This window comes from Tasmannia lanceolata, unplaced genomic scaffold, assembly GCF_043159265.1.
Source record: "Tasmannia lanceolata isolate RefF3 unplaced genomic scaffold, GAP_Taslan_0.1 ptg000019l, whole genome shotgun sequence".
In the NCBI taxonomy this organism is placed as follows: domain Eukaryota; kingdom Viridiplantae; phylum Streptophyta; class Magnoliopsida; order Canellales; family Winteraceae; genus Tasmannia; species Tasmannia lanceolata.
The window spans coordinates 9,757,934-9,777,832 of record NW_027518696.1 but is presented as its reverse complement, the minus strand read 5'-3'; the positions used below and the strand labels follow the sequence as shown (position 1 = coordinate 9,777,832).

Sequence of the window (19,899 nt, the reverse complement as noted above, 5' to 3'; positions counted from 1 at the left end):
GAAAGGAAAAATAACATAATTTTACTTTCCTTTACCAAGAAAACACTATTTCATGCACCCTAGGCTATAGCAAATATTTGATCTTTGATAGTTAGGATCATTCAATTAGCATGTTTATATCCATTGGAGACTTAAGATGTGCCCATCTAGCTTTATTGGTCATTGGACTTTCCATAACGGCAAATAGGAAAAAAATTTCCTGTCCGAACTTTGCAAATCAAACAATATAAAACTTTTCCTTTCAGGGCTCGGTAAACCAAACAGCCAAAAAGTGTTTCTTGGAATTGTCTTAAAAACCCTGGAAAGAAAAAAAAAATCACAAGAAAAATTTCATCCAGAAATGTTTTTCTTGATATCAAGAGAGCTCCAAAGGGAAATATAACATATACACTTGTTTTAATAATGGGACTCTATTTTATCTTACCTTTTTCTAATTAGCTATCGCAGTCGTAGACTCTTATAATTCCCCAGAAGCTATCAACACCCAATCCAAAAGGTTTTTAATAAATTGGGCAGAACCATTACCCAAACAAGTGAGTGCAGACATCATTTCCTATCATGTTTTTATGCATTTTCTTCAGCCATATTGTTATCTCACACACAATAAAAAGAGCTTTGCTTATAAAAATGACCAAAATAAACATAGGTACTCTGCCATTCCAACATAATAATAACAGCCTCCTCCTTGGTTGCCTTAAATACGACAGAATAATCCTACAAACAAAAATTTCCCGCCACCCTCAACAAACACCAAGTTGAAGGCCAACAAACTAAAACAAAACTGAAAATCCCAAAAAAAAAACAGAGATAAATATTTCCAAACTCATCAGCTAGAACATGAAGAGAAGTGTATACCAGCCTTGTTAAACAGTGAAAGCAGATATAAGAAATCCACTTGTGTGAGTTTGGAAGACCTCTTCTCCTCAAAATCTCCCTGCCTCAAAACACCCATCACCTTCTCTTTGAAATCAGACACTTCTCCTCCTTCCATATCAGCAGCATCCACCTCCACCTCTTCCTCATCTCTTTCACCATCAATCTCCATACTTGGGTCACCACTAGTATCACCCAGAACAGACACATCACCCAGAATCTCCATATTCTCTAACTGCCCTTTCTGTGAAAATTGTAGTGCTTGCAAGGTCTTGTAGTTCTTTTCCAGCAAAGAGAGGACAGATTTCTGTCTGAAAATCGAGCCTAGTGTTTTGTTCTTCCTGTTGAAACATAGACGAATCAATCCATCCCATTCCTTGAAACTCACAGGCGGAAGAGGTTTCCTTGGCTCGATTCGGACTACCGAAGAGTCCACCTTAGGTGGAGGTTTGAAGTTGTTTCTCCCTACTTTGAGGAGATGGGAAACACGAGCCAGGAGTTGGGTGTTAACGGAAAGGCGGCAATAAAGTGTGTCACCGGGCTTTGCAACGAGTCTCATGGCAAATTCCCTCTGAAACATGATGACGGCACACCTGAAGGCCGGTTTGTGTGACAACAGCTTGAAAGTGAGAGGAGATGAAATTTGATAAGGGATGTTTGCAACACAGATATCAAAATAGGGAAGTTCACATTTGAGTACATCTCCTTGAATAACCTGTAAAAACTCCCAATGGCAAGGAACAATCAGATTCAAGTACTTCACAGAAATACTATGGAAAAAGGCAGAAGATCAATAGATTCAATAGAGAAGAGATAATGCAAATAGAATAAGGCTACTTCGTCTATTTTCTAGCGATAACTGTGGATATTTTGGTTGCACTCAGGTAGAACTGTTATCAGTCAAAAAAAAAAACAGAGAGAACACGCAGAACTGTTCTAGTTCTGTCTGAATGCCAATGTTACATTACTTGCTTCTTTTCCTTCAAAAAGAACTAGTGCCATTTTTTGAGTGAAGGACATGTCAATCATATGGTTACCTGGAAGCAGCAAACACCAATAGATTCAATATAGAAGAGATAATGCAAATAGAATAAGGTTACTTCATCTATTTCCTAGTGAACACAGTGGTTATTCTGGCTACACTCAGGCATAACTGTCCTAGTTCTGTTTGGATGCCAATGTTACATTACTTGCTTCTTTTCCTTCAAAACAAGAACTAATGTCATTTTTTTAGTGGACTACATGTCAGTCATATGGTTACCTAGAAGTTGCAAAGACAGACAACATGGAAATTTGTAAGGCAAATTTGAAGAACATTGATGAGTTACGTCGTAATGTTTCATAGATTTATCTGTTTCTTCAATAAAATAGAAGGAAGCCTCTTCTTCTACTTTTTTTTTTTTGAAATGATTAGAAGGAAGCTTGTTAACATAATATAATTTTGCAATTGGGGTACACAATCCCATATTCTGATTTAGTTATGATCGACTCCCAAATTTCTAGGTCCATAAAAAATGTAGTGTCAGACTATAAAGTAGGAAGCACCACATTCAATCTTATGTTATCCAGTTACCTTCAAATGGGCATGGAACCCCTGTACCAAAAGCACAAAGCACATCACACGGTGACAACGCAACATATACAGACTTCTGAATAAACAAAAAGATCGACTCAGAGACTTTGGATTGCTTCAGCTGTGAAGAGTCACAATGATGCATATGGGATTCTATGGATATGCTGTATTTCATGGAATAACAATAATTTTACATGAACAGTCTAGCAATCGAAACAGATAAGTTGATGGACAACCGATGCTTCCTAACTTCTCTATCTGGGGTTCTCTTCTTCTGCTCTTACTGATATCTCCTCACCATGCAAAAAGTTTTGAAATCATACTCTTCTTACTGAAAATGCTAGACATCAAAAAGGACTAATTACCATGAACATCTACATAAACATAGTCACAGAGTTCAGATTCGGGAATAATTTGGTGAGGCAACAGTTGTTTATTTTTAATGACAAAATTTTTATTAAAGGGAGCAAAGCAAAAAAACCGTGATGGTCAAAACAAGCCGAACAAAATCAAAACAAGACAACAAAGACAAAATTCAAGAAGGAAGAAAATCAAAAGCCACAATCTCCAATCATGAAAAGAAATGGAATGCCCTTCAATACTGTCTAAAATCTCCTAAATAGCATCCGCAAAATGCCAAGGATAAGATCCCACATCCATCACCTAACGAATAACGTTGAGCGAGTTACCTTCCATAATAAGCGAGTCGGGGAGATCATGATCCACTAGCCAAATCCCATCCAACAAGGCTTGAACTTCTTCCTCACCAATCAGACAAGAGAAGGCCCACCAAGTCTCACTCCCAACATCACGAAGCAAGCCCCCAGTACCAGCAGGCCTGAATTACACGCGCTAGATCTATCGAAATTCAGTTTGACATGACCCAAAGGAAGAGACCACCTAGAAGAAGGTTTGTCTACTCTAATATCACTCAATCAAATCTCGTCCTAAACTCCCAAATAGAAGACTCCAAAAATCGTGAAAACTAGGAAGAACGGAGACTCAATGAACAATCGTAGGGAAGACCTGTTGCTGGACAGATACCACTCTTAGAAGAACTTTTAAAGAATCTATTTATTTCTTTACTACAAGAGAAGCCACAAGGAAGCGAAGAGAGCTAAATGCCAATGAATATGGCCTCTAGCTGGACATGGAGCGAAAGCCCAACCCCCCACGAGCCCATTTCACAGCAAAAAGATTCCAAAATGGAATACTAGATTTATCTACTAAACTAGCAATGTACGAAAAGATGATCCGTCGTTTCCTCGTTGGCAAGGCACAAGGTGCAATGACTAATGATAGTTTGATGGACCGCGAAAGGGGTCAATTGTCAGGATCTTATTGAGACGAGTAGTCCAGCAAAAAGCGCTTACCTAATAAGGAACAGGTTCCCTCCACACCTAATAGCCGGAGAGGTAGAAGAGGGATTGCCACTAGGTGATGATAGGACTAAACTGAAAACTTTCCATTCGACGACCAAAATCCAAACCCTTCTATACTTATTCTGATGAAGACCAGGTCAAGCCTAGTGCTAGAAGCAGCCACAATATCAATCTCTTGGTTGAAAAATTGGCTACAAATCTTGAACATTCCAGACAACTTTACCCTCAAATCTACTAAAAGAATCCCCCACTCATCCCAATCTCCAAGGCAACACAAAAAATCTCAGGAAAGTCCTCCTTAGGGTAGAATCCCTACACCAAGGATCAAGGCAAAAGTGTATTTGTTCTCCACTACCAACTTTGAATTGAATCCCTTTTGGAACTGAACAAGGGATCTACAAATATCTATCCAAGCCGTGATACCCTGAAATCTGAGCTCATCAAGCGAAGACCCACCCCAAAAGATAGCACCATACTTCTCTATCACCATTCTCCAAAGATGAGTTCTTTTTGTTCCAAACCTCCAGTTTCATTTACCAAGGGGCACATTGTTCATCATTCTAAGATTTCTAATCCCAAGGAAGCCGGGCGAAAAACTCCCACCCAACTAACTAGGTGGTAATTCCACTTTCCTCGTCATTCTACAAGAAATTACGCTGAAGTTCATCCAGCCTATTAATAACAGCAGTTGGGCAGTAAAAGAGTGGCATGCAGTACAACAAAAGACTGACAACAACAGATTTGATCAAAGTGACCTCCCCTCTTTCTCCCCGAGAGAAAGAAGACTCCTATTCCAAGGAGAACCTCCTCTCAATGACATGATCCTACTAACTTTTGGGAGGCCAAGCAAAGCACAACGGGAGCTTTAAATACAAATTTGAAACTGAACCCTCCCTACAACCAAGCAGACTATTGAACCATTCCCCTTCCTCCTCATTCATATGTATGGCATCATAAACTTAGAAAAGTTATAATCATTTGCCTCGATATCGCTATTCATAATTTCTCCTTAAAGCACTGCTAAACAGGAGAATGTCACCTGCAAACTGAAGATGAGTAATCTGTCATTGTCATGCCCAATCTGAAACCCTAATCAAGCCACTAGCCATGGTCGTGTCCATCATTTTGCTCACAGAGTCAACCAAAATAGTATAGAGAAATGGGGATAATGGACCACCCAGACAAAGTCCCAATGGAATAGTGGAAAAGGCCAACCCATGAACCCACACCTAACACCAAGCAGATGCTTGGAAAATACAGGATGAGTTTGGGAAAATAAAAAAAAACGCATGTGTTTTGATATATGTACACACACACAGTTAAAGACTTACTTTTCTAATGAAACACACACACACAAAAAAAACTAATTGAAGGATGGTAATGTGCATATGCTGACTAGATCGATATAAATTTATTTTATACTACAATTTTTTTATTCATTTTGAATTTCTCGCAAGATTTATAAATATTATATGGTAAATTAATGAACTGTGTCAAATTCACGTATAACTAAAAAAAAGTTAGGTTTAATTTGGAACTTTTGAAAAATACGAGAACTTATGAATTAATAACTTTTTTTTTTCTTCTTCTTTTTCCGAATGGCAACTTTCGAATTATTAACAAGGCATCAAATTTTCTGGATTTTCCAGTAGTCTTCAAATATTCAGAGAATTCTGTAATTATGTATATAATCACTGCAAAAAAACAGAATCAATCAATATATGCAAAAGATCATCAAATGAGTCTCAAATCTCAATCATCCAAACCATAAAGCTAAGCATCTACATCCAAGCACAAAACCGTCCGTCTTCCCGAACAACTAAACAGATCATAAACCCTAACCTAACAATAACGAAAGAGAACAACCAATAATAATCTCCAAGACCTAAAATTCGAAACCCTAACCTTCAATTTATTGGATAAAGTACACAAAACCATCCATCTAATTTTCGAACTACTAATTAAACAGATCATAAACCCTAAACCAACAATAGCGAAAGAGAACAACCAATAATAATCTCCAAAACCTAAAATTGGAAACCCTAACCTTCAATTTATTGGATAAAGGACACAAAACCGTCCATCTAATTGACAAACTACTAATAAAACAGATCATAAACCCTAACCTAACAATAAAGAAAGAGAACAACCAATAATAATCTCCAAAACCTAAAATTGGAAACCCTAACCTTCAATTTATTGGAGAAAGGAGTTCCTTGAAATCGACGCTGCAATTCAAGAACCATACGGGGATCTAATTCGACGGCGATTACAGATTTGGCTGCTTCGAGGAGTTTTTTGGTGAGATTTCCGGTACCGGGACCGATTTCAAGCACAATATCGGTGGGTTTTATGCCGGATTTCTGGACGATTGTGTCGACAAGCATAGGGTTTTTTAGGATGTGTTGACCCTTTGATTTGTGGAAAGGGACACCCCCTTGGTAGTGATTTGCAACCGAAGGAGGAGTATGATTTTTTCGCTTCTGGATCTTACCACCCGCCATTGGAGAGAGAGAGAGAGAGGGAGAGGGGGGGGGGGAGAATTTAGGGTTTATCTCTAGCTTCTTCTGTTATGTTAAGCAGAAAAGATTTATTTTAGGGTTTATCTCTAGCCACTTCTCTTATGTTCTAACTTCTAACATCTAGGGCACGGTTTCATTATAATCAGTGGCCCCTTTAGTGGGTCCCACATTTGATGGTGCCCATAATAAGGAAAAATGGGTCCTACGGAGATGGTGATCTATATAGGGAGGTGATATATTCGCTCTTTTCATCCCCAGGCCACTCCTTTGCAGTGTATTTATGAGTTATTACGTGTAAGGTATGAGTTATGACTTATGAGTTATGACTGCTCTTTTTACACTATTTCCCAATGAAAAGAAAAGGGCGATGATAAAATTGTACCCCCACCCTTGTAGGATAATTCGCACCACTGGAAAGGGGGATATGTGGCAGACTTTAACACTTTTTAACGTCAATTCACGTTCCAGGGGTGCGAATTAATCATTGCACAAAAATGGGGTGCGAATTAATCATTGCACAAAAATAGATAAAAAGATGGTGACTGTCAACTAGACCGGGCAAAAAGTAACCAGTAATTTCTGAGGACCGGGTCACTAGTTAGTGACCAAATTTGACCCGGCCGTATAGGTCATGTCAAAACTGGGCCGGGCACCCGCAGGTGCCCGTAAAAACCCAAATGATCCCATATTTATATGGTGTAAGCCCTTATAATCCTGTATTTTACAGATTGTACTGTACGGACCACATCATAGGATAATCTAAACCGTCCATGTGATGGAACACAACTTAAATAGCTTGTGCCCCAAAAATCATTCTATAGGATGATCCTAGCCATCTGATCTATGGAAGGATTGATCCCTCCAAAGATCAGAGGGCTAGGTACATCCTATGGAAATGATTTTTTGAGCTAATCCTATATACGTTATGGCCCATCCAATGGACGGTTTGGATCATCCTATCATCCAATGGGGTCCGGGTTCACCACATTGTGACCCAAAAAATTCTGGGTCATTTATGACCCATCCCGTAAGACCCAGAGCCATACGGGTTGGGTGCAACCCAGTCAGTCCCAACCGTTTGCCAGGTCTACTGTCAACTTCCTAGCTGACACTCTATGGGTGATGATAAATTCGCACTACCTGTAGGATAATTCGCACCCCTTGTAATGGTGAATTGTTAATTGTGATTTGTGACAGTCAAATTACGTTACAAGGAGTGCGATTATCCAACAGAGGGTGCGAATTTATCATCACCAAAATAAAAAGAAATTATATTCATATAAGGGTTGAATTTTCAAACAAAACTGTTCAGAATTGATTTTGAGTCCAAAAGTGAATACTGAACTCAAAATCAATTCTCAAAATCCAAAACGAACAGGGCGAAAATAAACTTAAAATCAATGGAGCACGGTCCCCCCTGTTGATAACATGCTGACAAAAAGAAAACATGATGGCAAAACAAATGCCACCCTGAAGAGGAAAAGAATGTAAAGAAACTTTTGACTTTTTTTTTTTTTTTCTTATTGATGGAAATGGGTGTCTGTACAAGAATGAATTCTGAGGATGAATTTCCACAACCAGCTCCTGATATCCCATCCTTTGAGAGGGTTGCAAACAATCTCTTAAACAAAAATCAATTCCAAAAATGAGATCAATGGATACAGAAGACTGGAATAGAAGATAGTAAAATTAATAAAAAAGAATATCTACAATAATCAGTGGGCTCAAAACTTCAACGTAGACTGATTCTCCTACAAAACATTTTCTGGGGCCAACTCCGGTAACTTACGTGCTATCAAATCTGACAACCGACGCATCTTCGTTGCAAGCTCCGCATTCTTGGCAAAGTAGGATTGGGCATTTGTCAGCATAACCGTGGTGTCGTGTTTAACGGCCTCCAAACTACGATAATAGTTGTTCTCTAATCTCCTGATTATGACTTCAAGAGATAGAGGAACTGGAAATCTGCAGGAAATCATACAGCAGGAAAGCTTGAATTCTTCAGATTCATTTTATTTCATCAGAAAGAATTTCATAAGAAAAATGTGAATGACCCACATAGTTAAGAATTGAATGTTACTGTCTACCAGATTCTTAAGGATGTGATAAAAAAAAGTTGGAATAAAAACTTCTGCTTGGACCAGAGCTTTGCCCAAGGCAAGATTGGGTTGACTCTGGTGAATCAGACGCACTGAGATTTTTTATTGGCATGGGCAAGTTCAGTACTTTTTTTTTATTGACTCAGGAGGGCTAAACAAGTGAACTTGGGTAAGTAAATGACCTTGGGAAATTTGAAAGAGTCATAGAGAGGGAGTGTATATGGATCTTACGTTTGATTTTGCATTATCAAATCATGGCCACCCATTTTTGAGATGAGAAAGAAGGAAGATCTGGGTGAGCGTTAGACAGTGTACCTTGACTATACGCATTTCCTTCTCTAAAATTTTACTAAAAATGGGGAGTTCGAGGAGGGGGACATGCAATTCCTTATCATTCATCTTTTCGGATGAACTATGACGACTCCCCTCAATGCTTCTGGATTCAATCCTTAGATGAGCCCATTGCTTCTTCACCAGAGAAATCTCACATGGAGTGGGGAGTTCCTTCCTCGCCAGCTTCTCGTTGTAATTCAAGTCTTTTAGGAGGTCTAAATCTCCAGCTTCAAATGTAAATTCCTGAGCACTTCTTTTATTACTAATCTGGCTCACTTCCTCTCCTGACATGGATGGATCGGGAAATTTATCAAAGTCTTGAAGAATACGTTGCGAATCGGATATGAGTTTCCTCTTCCTATAATCCTCTTTCCTAAAGAGGCCTCCGAGTCTTCTTTTAAAAACAGAGAATCAGCCTCTATTAGCTAACAGTTGTGCCTCCGTTTAGTATCTCTACGCGATGTATTTCCTTTCCCAATACGTAGACGCTGATATGCCCTAGATTGGTTAGTACCATCTTCCCTTTGTTCTCATTGATTCTCGGCTTTCTCACCTTCTCCTTGATGCTTTTATTCTCCTTATAGAGTCTGTTTTTTTATCTTTATAGCTTTTTTCTCTTTTGCCGACGTAAGTGTACAGCTGTCAGCAAGGTCTTTTTGAAGAGCCTTCCCCTTCCCGCCACGTGCTGCCACATTTAAGGATTTATGTGGCTCCTTTTCCAGGCTGACCCCACTTCCCACCAACGGTTCCCTGCCACTATCACTACCCCCGGGATGGGATTAGCATCTGCAACCTTTTTCGGTCGGGCAGCCATCACCAGAGACGCCTTGTCGGATGCCTGCATTCAGAGACCTTCAAAAAAGACCGAGTTATCTTTACCAAGGAAGCAGGATTCTTCCCTGGGAGCCTTCGATTCCCGCTCCGATTCCCGTTTCGATTCCCACTTTCGATTCCCGCTCTGGCAACCTTTAGTAGGATTCTTCCCTGGGAGCCTTCGATTCCCGTTTTGATTCCCGCTTTCGATTCCCGCTCTGGCAACCTTGATCTTTACCACTTGATTCCCCCACCACCGACAAAGCCAGGCTATTAATACTATCCTTAGAAACCACCTTAACTCCCACTGAGTAAATACTGGAATCTACCCTTAGATTAATAAAAGATGGGATAGATTTCCAAAGAGGTGTGATGACCAAGGCAGAGGCAAAAGCCATGCAGTGGTCATGGTTGCCATAAAGGCGGGTCTGAAGCACCTGACCCAAGTGCTGACCAAGGATCTCCACGGCTGATGTGGACCACGTATGAAGAGGGATATCATAGAATCTGATTCTCATAGTTCTAGTGCCCATGTTATATGCAGGAAACCACAGCTGAAGAGAAGATATGTATCCACCTAGAGCATATCTCCTCCACGCCTGAGAATATAAGTGGCCTGGGATTCCGATTCAAAGCAAATAGGATGTCCATTTAGTTGATGAAAAAAAGGTTTTTGCAGATCGGGGAAACCCCAGCATCGTCTGGCCCATTCCCAGACATCTTTCAAAAGCCATGAACCAGACTTCAAACTCCCAATGAGGCAACTTTAAGGTTCTTTTTTTTTCCTCCGCTAGACTAACTAGGATACCAATCACCAGGTGATCGTTGTGAATAGAAACCTGAGGGAGACCATCCTTAGGCCTCCAAACCATGGATGGAGCCACTTTATTCTTTGGTCCTGACCAATTCCTACAGGCATTGCGCGAACCAAAGTTTTAATAGTGGCACTTCGAGCACATCCGGTTGTTGCAATTCGGAGGCACACGTCGATTAAACTCAATGGCTCTGCGACCAGAGAACTTTTTGGCCCCAAACTCCAGTCTTCTCACTCTAGTATCCCTATCCACAATGCTCCCCAAAGATCTAGAGTAGGATCTAGGGGGGCCATTGGGGTCTTACCAGACTGTCTCCTTCTCCAAACAAGCTTAAAGACCGTCGGCAACAAATATTGAAAACCCCAAGGGATTCAAACACTTCCAGTGCAGGGTAACCGGACTCTATAAAGTTTAGAAAATGCCCCGCTAATCGGTTAAGATTAAAACCACAATTGCAAATGAGATTATCTGGCGGGAAACCAGGGTCAAGAGCCACCGGGGGGATATTCCGGCAGCTTTTGAAAGTTGTATGGCATTCTCTTTGTTGGGGAAGACTCTCATTCTCTAATGATTGGAGCACCCATGATCTCGAAGGATAGTACTGCCTTCGCTTTTCATTTTAAGCCTCCTACTAAGAGTCAGGGTAGGAGTTGACTCAAGGGTAACGAATCACATGACTATTGAGTAACGTAGTTTCTCTTTGTGTTCACCTTTCACATCTGCTCGGTTCACCAAGCTGGTGATTCCTCTACTCTTGAATACCGCCATTTTTTTCTCTCTAGTAATATCTCCTCTAATATTCTTTCGGTTAGTAATCAGGAGCTTCCTACGAGGAGGGTTTTTGGTAGAGGTGTTGAGAGAGGAGGCATTTACTATTTTGTTGTTACATCATACTATGTGGTGGTTTCTGTTGTGAATTTTACTGTGGATACCTTTGTTTTATTACTTGCTTTCTATTCCCTATTATAGACAGTCATAAAACTCTCTGTGTGGCATGCCAAACCGAGGCATGTAGGAATTCATTCCCTATGCATTATGGTACCTCAATTTAAATCGTTGTCTGTCAAATTTCAATGTATACTTGTGAGTTATGTAAACATGTTTGCACTGTCTACCCTTCTTGAATGCATATATGTAGTTCCTCCTTTGATTTGATGGTTTTCAATATTTTGTGATTTTATTGACGATTATTCTCCTACTATTTGGTGTATCTTATTAAATCCAAGGATGAAGTACTCTCAATTATTTAGATTTTTATGCTATGGTTCGTACTCAGCATGGGATGTATGGGCAAGTAACCTAATGTGCAATCACATGCTCTTGAAAGCACTGAGCAAAGGCACGAGAAGCACACTCCTTCATAACTGGCAATTAGGTGGTCCGTAGACTTTTGTTGCTCTCCATGGCGCTTTTGAACTAATAGGTTTCATGCTACGTCAATTCGAACTTGCTTGATCTGTACAATTGCGACCTTATAATACAATCGCATTCTCTAATCCAATTGTTGTTTTTGTTTCCGTATACCTAATTCCACTAGGTCAATCTGGTTGGTTCTTTGCGTCTAGTTTTCGTGTAGCAGCTATATTTCGATTCATCGTCTTCTAAGGATTTCATGATTGGACGTTGAACCCATTTCATATGATGGGAGTTGCTGGAGTATTGAGTGTTGCTCTGTTATGAGCTATTTATGGTGCTACCGTAGAAAATACATTATTCAAAGATGGCGATGGTGCAAATACATTCCGTGCTTCTTCTTTTTATTGTGAATGGCTACATTCCGTGCTTTTAACCCAACTCAAGCTGAAGAGACGAAACGACCAGATTGTTTTGTTTCTAACCCTACTGAAACACACATACCGAAACCGAAACACATAGCAAAACCAAAACCAAAGCATATTAGGGGTGGTATACTATATCACTGTGTGTTACATAATTATATTTATATGAATTGCCCATGAAATGTGATATATATTATATATAAATATTTATACGAGTTAGATGTGAAATATGACATGTACAGAATTATTAGAATTACCGGACATGCTCAATAGCGTGTGCTTTTTTTTTAGACTGAGTAGGACTAAGAGTATATGGAGTGCAACTTTAGTAATGTAAGGATGCGGGAAGAGGATGCAGTAAATATGACTGGACAAGAGGTACCTAAGAGGGATATCTTTCGCTATCTTGGTTCAATTCTACATAAGGAAGCAGAGATTGAAGAGGATGTTCAGCATAGAATAAGAGCAGGTTGGTTGAAGTGGAAGCTTGCCTCAGGAGTTTTGTGCGACCGTAAAATCCCTACCAAGTTGAAGGGAAAGTTTTATAAGACAGCTATCAGGCCAGCCATGTTGTACGGCTCAGAATGTTGAGCCACCAAGAGGCAGCATGTGCATAAGACGAGTGTAGCTGAGATGCAAATGCTTAGATGGATGTGCAACCACACAAGGTTAGATAGAATTAAAAATGAAGACATTCGTAACAAAGGTGAGGGTGGCACCAATTGAGGAGAAGATGAAAGAGCACCGCTTAAGATGGTTTGGACATATCCAATGTAGGCCTTTGGATGCTCCAGTGAGAAGAGGCGACTCGTGCCAAGTTGATGGAGTAAAAAGAGGTAGGTGCAGACCGAAAACAACTTGGGTAGAACAGTGAGGAAAGACTTTATAGCTAGGAACATAACAGAGAACATGACCTTGGATAGGATAGAATGGAAGAAAATGATCCACGTAGAAAAACCCAACTAGAGCCAGGATTAGAGCCGGGTAGATTCCTTTCACCTTCATAAATTTTTTCTAAAGGATTCATTTAGCCGACCCCAACTAGTTTGGGACAAAGGCTTTGTTGAGTTAAGTTGAGATGAGCTAGCGTATGTCACAAAGGGTTCGATGTCGTTAAACCATTATGGGTTTTGTGTTTTTCTTATGTGATGGTTTTTAGTATGTATTTATGCTTATTTTAACACTTCCAAAAAATACATCTTAAGATGTGTTGCATGGATTCTTTGCTCCCCTATGCCGAGTCCGTGTCGACGCATCTCCACACGCGAATCGGACAAGGATTCACGTGGGACACATCCGGATTCTTGTCGTAGCCATGTTTCGCATGAATCCTGTGTTTTCGGGCGAATCCGACTCATCACCCTCTTCTAAATGCAAATCCTATATATTTTCCCTTTAAACGTCTTTCCTTGTTAAAGTATAAAAGATAAATAACGCCTTCCTCCAACAGCTTAAGCTTTTGGACAAGTTGGTAAGTTAACATGGTATCAGAGCCAAAGGTCTCGAGTTCACACCTCTCGGATAGCAAAATCCACATGTGATGGTCGGCCCAAAGTGGGACCACATGTGCCACGTGGGCCTCACGTGCAGGGGAGTGTCAAAGTGTAAAAGATAAATAACGCCTTCCTCCAACAGCTTAAGCTTTTGGACAAGTTGGTAAGTTAACACTTCTTAACCTATATATATATGTGTGTGTGTGTGTGTGTGTGTGTGTGTGTGTGTGTGTGTGTGTGTTGCAGAATACACACACACACACACACACATATATATATATATGGGAAAATGATTTATGAGCTCGAGCGCAGAAAGCTTATCTGCGCTCGAGTGATGATAAATCATGTGCGCCCACATTTATGGGATGATCCAAAGAATCCATTTGGAAGGCCCTTCCATAGATAGGGTGTGTACCAAAAATCAGATCCATAGGATCATCCTAACTCATCCAATAGTGGAGGGGAAAATGGACAGACACTGTTTGTCCACAAATCTGCCCATTTCCCCCCTCCACAAATGGAATGGTTAGGATGATCCAATGGAGCTGATTTTTTGCGGACACCCTATCTATGATAGGGCCTTCCAAATGAATGCTTTGGATCACCCCAACAATGTGGACCCACCCTGTTTCTGCACTCGAGCGCAGATAAGCTTATCTAAGCTCGAGCGCAGTATATATATATAGGGAAATGATATCTGCGCCAAGGTGTTTCGATAAACAAGCGCTCCACTTGTTTGTCATGTAGTATTTAAAGGGATTTCAGAGGATATTAAGGTTCTCAAAAAGCTCTTTAAACCCTTTAAATACTACACGACAAACAAGTGGAGCGCATGTTTATTGAAACACTTGGCGCAGATATCATTTCCCTATATATATATATATATATATATATATATATATATATATATATATATATATATATATATATAATTTTAATTTTAACAATTTTATTTTATTTAAAAATTACCAAATCCACGAATCCTACTTTTTGGGGTTTGCCGAATCCATGTCGGATCGCGTGTATATGTTTCTATCTGTTTCCGTAATTTATAGGATTTCTACTGAAATCTCCATTCGAAACCGATATGTTCCGATTTTCATCACAAACGAACACATTCAGAAACAAAAACTTGAAACATTGCTCGTATCCTACAGGATCATACTCCCTACAAGTATAAAATCTGGTGTACCAGAAACGTGGGCTGGGAGAAGACAAACAATTGAACCAAGTGCCACATAGCTAGAGTTGAGGGGCGAGGTGATGACAGTAACTACCTGATAATTAATACTCTCCATTACCTTAATAAAATGTGGCCACTAACAATATAAATTATTAGAGCCCCAACTGTATAGAGAAGAGAATGGGATAAAGAGGAGGAATTTACGTCCTATACAGAAGCTACTAGAGCATCACATAGAGCTAACCTAAGGCACCGAGCATTAGGTTGACCTAGGCAATGCACAAACATCATTGGTTGGAGAATCACTCCCACAAGACTTGCATAGAGCAAAGAGGTTTCATTTTTTAATTTTTTTTGGCGGGTGGGGTAGTGGGCGTGGGCGTGGGCGTGGGCGTGGGGGTGGTGGTAAAGGCCTTACAGATATGCTTCCCGAGAAATTCCCGAGGCAAATATTTGTGACAACACCTCATTGGAAGCAAATGAGATGCATACAGTATAAAAATATCAGAAGTATGAAGAGTATAATAACACTTATTTAATAACAGGAAAGGATATACCTGTTTAAAAAATCAGATTTCTGTGAGATATGTTTCAGTTTTTGAATCCCATAATAATCCTGCAATGTTCCAGAAAAATAATCAATCACAAAACGCCAGATTATTTCATCAAAAACAGGAAAATGTAACACATCGATAGTTTCTCAATGATAGAAAAGTTAACCTTATTCTTATATGATGTCTGCTCTATCTTGGAAAAAGAAAAAAGCAGTTCCTTTCTGCTTTGGTCATCAATATGAGGGTGCTCCCATTGGCTATCAGGGTCATGAAGTTCCCATGCACTATGTAGATGTTGTTCTGAGGTATCACTTTTGTACTGAATAATATATCTTTCCCATGGACTGTCTGGAAATTCGGGGGATTTAGATTTTACTGACAGAATCCGACCCACCCACCAACTTCCACCTTCCTCATTCTCATTTCTCCACCATACCTGACATTTGTCTCTATGTGTCCAATTTCTCTTAATTGCAGCATCATAGCGTGTTCTTTCAACAAGAAAGTCTGAAAAGTCGATCAGCTCAGGCAAAGTGAGTTTGAAGTTTTTACCGAATACACTCGAAGAATGATCTGTAAATTCCAGGGTGAGCTTGCAGCAGCTTTCCCCAGATCCGGGAAGTGTAGAATAGTCAAGGCCTTCAACTTTGCAAAATTCTACAGCTCTTAGATTTCCTTTGATTGACCTCCAAGGCCCTGACTCGTGGGAACAACACCATTGTATATACTCGTGATGGCCCTGCAAGAGCAGTTAAGAAAAGAGACAAAAATTTTAATATTAAAATTAACACCAACATGCCATGAATCAGAAATAATAAAATAAGAGGAATGAAATGAATGACAGAATGAAGGCACCCTTGCAAAAACCAATTTCAAGGGTGTCCCCATTGATTAGTTTAAGATGATGCAGAAAAAAGTAATTGTGCACAAAAAATCGGAAAATGCTTCGACTTTGATGAAACTGACCAATTGGGGCGCCCTTGAAGCTGGTTTTTGCAAGGGCACCCTTCATTCTATCATTCTTCATAAAATAATGATACCCAAAACTTGGAATAAATGAGAAACAAAACATAATTCGGTGTTAGTTACCTGTCTTAAGTATGCAACTTCATCACCATGCTGAGGAATATATCGGTAGCTCTCCTCATGCTCTGATAACATCAACCATGATGGTTTTCTCACCGAGTGATGTGTCTTTCTTTTATCAAGAGGACTTTGTTCCCTATGATAATAATTTCCTCTCCTATTTCTTGCAGACCTTAACCCTACAGTCACTCTTGAGCTTGACTTCCATTCATCACATAAAAGTTGCTCCCGACCCTTTAAGGTAAACTTTTCGATACTGTTTGATGTCTCTGCAGAACTGTGACCTTCTCTTACCCTGAAATTATATGTGGCAGGATCTTGCTCACCTGTTGTTACCTTCGTGCTCATGGACCTTGTTCTGCGGATACTGTCGGTCATAACTTCAGGAATTTCCGCTTTCCAATCAAGATTATAGTCGTTAGAAGGTGAAGTATTTTCTTTCGCAGCACGGGTTTCACCTTCCGAATGCATTCTAGATGACTTCGACCTTTTATAAACAGCATTGTACCTCTTACCGTTTGAATCAGAATGCAACCTTTTTGTATCTTCCAAAATGGATGGCCCAGAATCTTGGTCAAACTGAGAGACTGATTTTCCAGACCCACAATTCCAGTCTTGATGGTCCAGACTGGGCCCACTGGTACCATCCTCCTCCTCCAGTAGTACACCCAAGATTGGATTATGTTCCATTTGTGTGGGACTTTCTTCCATTAAATCACATCCAGAACCTCTCTGATCATCTAGCAAAGTAGCAGAATTTTGTTTGGAAGATGGACTTTGGGATTCCACCATAATACTTTTTGATCTAATCCTCAACTTTCTGGTGACTGGTTGAGTGTTCTCTCGCACTTCTTGACTATGGTCCGCACTACTCTTAGAGGTAATTATAGATATATTCTTGTGATTGGTTCCCATGCCATTCATTTCTAGTGGCTCACTGTAGCCCCTATATTCACTGGTACTGGGCCAATCTTTGTCCACCGTGTTCATATGCCATGATGCTTCAGTTTTTCTGCCATTACATTTGACGGAGACTGCTCCACTTTTCTCGTGGTGAGCATTTGGTGATAACTGCTCAATTTCATGTGCAGAGTCAGAAGCAATCTCTTCATCATTTGCACCATCCAACCCCTCTGAGGTTCCATGTCTTAATTGTTGCTTATTCCTGAAAGCCTTAATTTCAATGTTATCTCCGCGAGTTCGATTTTCTGAATGAGAAGGCATCATTCCATATTCATCCTCTGACTTCAGATGTCCACTAACATCATCTTCAATTGCGTTAGGGTTATCTATACCGACATTTGATGCCCAAATATCAGTTACCGGAACATCTCCCAAACGCAAACGCTTTGATGTGCGTGCCTTCACTTCTCCCCATTTAATCTTGTTATCTCTGTACCCTGCAGACAAGTCATGATAACCCTCACTGTTTTCCGCTTGCCCTCTCTCTTTAATTTTACTTACACAGTTTTCAGACGGAATACCATCAAACACACCACTGGAAGAAGGTGCCGGCTCATGGGAACTTGAAAATTTTCTATTTCGGTTACTAGTTTCTGAAGGAATATTGGCCGATGTACCTGCTATATCACCCTGTTCATTGAATACGGATTTTGTGTTTTCCAGAGAAATGAGCTTTTTTGAATCGCGAACTGGAAACTTAAGAACCAGTCTCCTTTTTCCAGCACCAGTATGAGGTTCATGGAGCTCGGGAAGCTTGACCACATTTTCACATTCATCTAAAGATACTTCCTTCTCTTTTGGACGTTTTTGTTGCACATTTTGCATTGACCTGTCAGATTCATTGCCCTCAATGTTTGAATCTTCTAATATTGATTCGCTGTCCAGGGAATCACTCTCAGAGCCATCATCTTCACCATCTGATGCTACGGTAATTTGAGAAAACAAATTAAGAGCATTCCGTGCAGCACGTCTTTGAGGCCGCATTGACTTTGATTTAGAAGATTTTCTCCTTGAAGCTAGCCGGCTGTGTCTCGATTTCCTTTTTCTGTTGCGCCTGGATAAAGTGCCATCACGCTCATCTAAGTTTCTCCTTTTAACACGCCTCCCGGAAGAAGTCACCAACTCAACCTGACAAACAACAAAGGCATCAATCTTGCAAAAGAGGAAATTTTATTTTGGGTAATGCAAGCTGGGGTGAATCTATAACCTTGTAGTGCACCTTCCAACCAAGGTTTTAAATTTCAACCGAAATCCCAAATTTTGGGTTGTAGATACCCGAAAAGTTACAGTATTTCGTTCGAAATTTAGAAATTTCGATCACTCCCTGAAATTTAAGGAATTTCACCCAAAAATCTAGATTTTTTTAATTATTTAATACTTTCCCGAAATTTCATCCGAAATTATCGAAATTCCGGTAATCTCAGCCGAAATTTTCTATGAAAAAAATATTATTTTATTTGGTTTCGTGGATTTCGCCCTAAATTTCGAAATTTCGGTTTCAATGAGGACCGAAACACTTTCCAAAACCAAAATTTGAAACCATGCTTCCAACAGAGATATGGGCTCAAACTATATCACAAATACCTCCGATATTTTCAAAATATAGTGTTCATAAAACAACAAAATCCCGAAATAATCCTGGCGTTTTAAAAATATAGCGATATTTCCATTTTTATCATAAAATATCACAATAATATCACGGTAATATCCCAATATTTTACAATTTTTTATTTTTTATTTTTTATTAAATTTTACATATTTATATTTTTTTAAATAATGTTATTTTTATTGTTTTTCCGATAGAAACCCGAAAAAATTAAAAAAATAATAATAATATATCCCAAGATTTTCCCTTGCGGAGAAATTCCCGAGAACGATATTTGTGACATAGGGCTCATGCCCAAAAAGCATTGTTGTGAAAACTTGAATGAAAGAGATGAATTTTAACTTACCTCAGCTTTGTGCTTTTTCCTTTTAGACCTGCGAAGACCGTCCCTATTACTACAGTCAGCTTCACTGTCTTCTGCACTGCATTCTGGATCACCAGAAGAACTGGTGCTTAAAATTCCATGTTCCCCTTCACTAGAATATTCCTCTGTAACGTTATACTCTGAATCAGTATCATCACTTTGAACTTCATTTTCATGTTCCCAGTCCATAGCATCTAAAAACTCTGGTAATGGTTCATTAAATCTGTCCAAATCCACAAATGGCTGCCCCTGATAATCTGGGAAGCCAAGATGGACATTATCTGATGGGCCCACAGCAAATTTTACAGAAGGAGGACGCCACTCAATACCAAGAGCACCTAATCGCCGTTGCTGGTACATGTTTTGATAAGGTTCAGTGTAAGGAATCATGCCTGGCATTGCCCCATCACAGCAACAATGTCGTGAGACTACATGAGTTTAAGAGAATGCGACCTAAAAAAG

General features: G+C 39.7%; 2 protein-coding genes across 2 annotated transcripts in view; both read right to left on the bottom strand.

Moving 5' to 3' along the window:
* Positions 1-628: 628 nt before the first annotated feature.
* On the bottom strand, positions 629-6,528 carry DIM1A (Ribosomal RNA adenine dimethylase family protein). The gene is made up of 2 exons (XM_077362995.1): positions 6,018-6,528; positions 629-1,588 (listed from the first exon to the last, which is right to left on the bottom strand). Exons 1-2 carry the CDS (start codon positions 6,330-6,332, stop codon positions 827-829), a joined length of 1,077 nt encoding a protein of 358 aa, XP_077219110.1. The 5' UTR covers positions 6,333-6,528; the 3' UTR covers positions 629-826.
* A 1,310-nt stretch (positions 6,529-7,838) lies between these two features.
* Positions 7,839-19,899, bottom strand: part of LOC143853368 (uncharacterized) — a 50,239-nt gene continuing 38,178 nt past the window's right edge. Inside the window, exons 20-24 of the mRNA XM_077363117.1 lie at positions 19,420-19,829; positions 16,508-18,595; positions 15,585-16,157; positions 15,422-15,480; positions 7,839-8,315 (exon numbers count right to left, since the gene is read on the bottom strand). Of these exons, the coding sequence (XP_077219232.1) occupies positions 8,102-8,315; positions 15,422-15,480; positions 15,585-16,157; positions 16,508-18,595; positions 19,420-19,829 (3,344 nt within the window). The 3' untranslated portion in view covers positions 7,839-8,101. The remainder of the gene's footprint in view (positions 8,316-15,421; positions 15,481-15,584; positions 16,158-16,507; positions 18,596-19,419; positions 19,830-19,899) is intronic.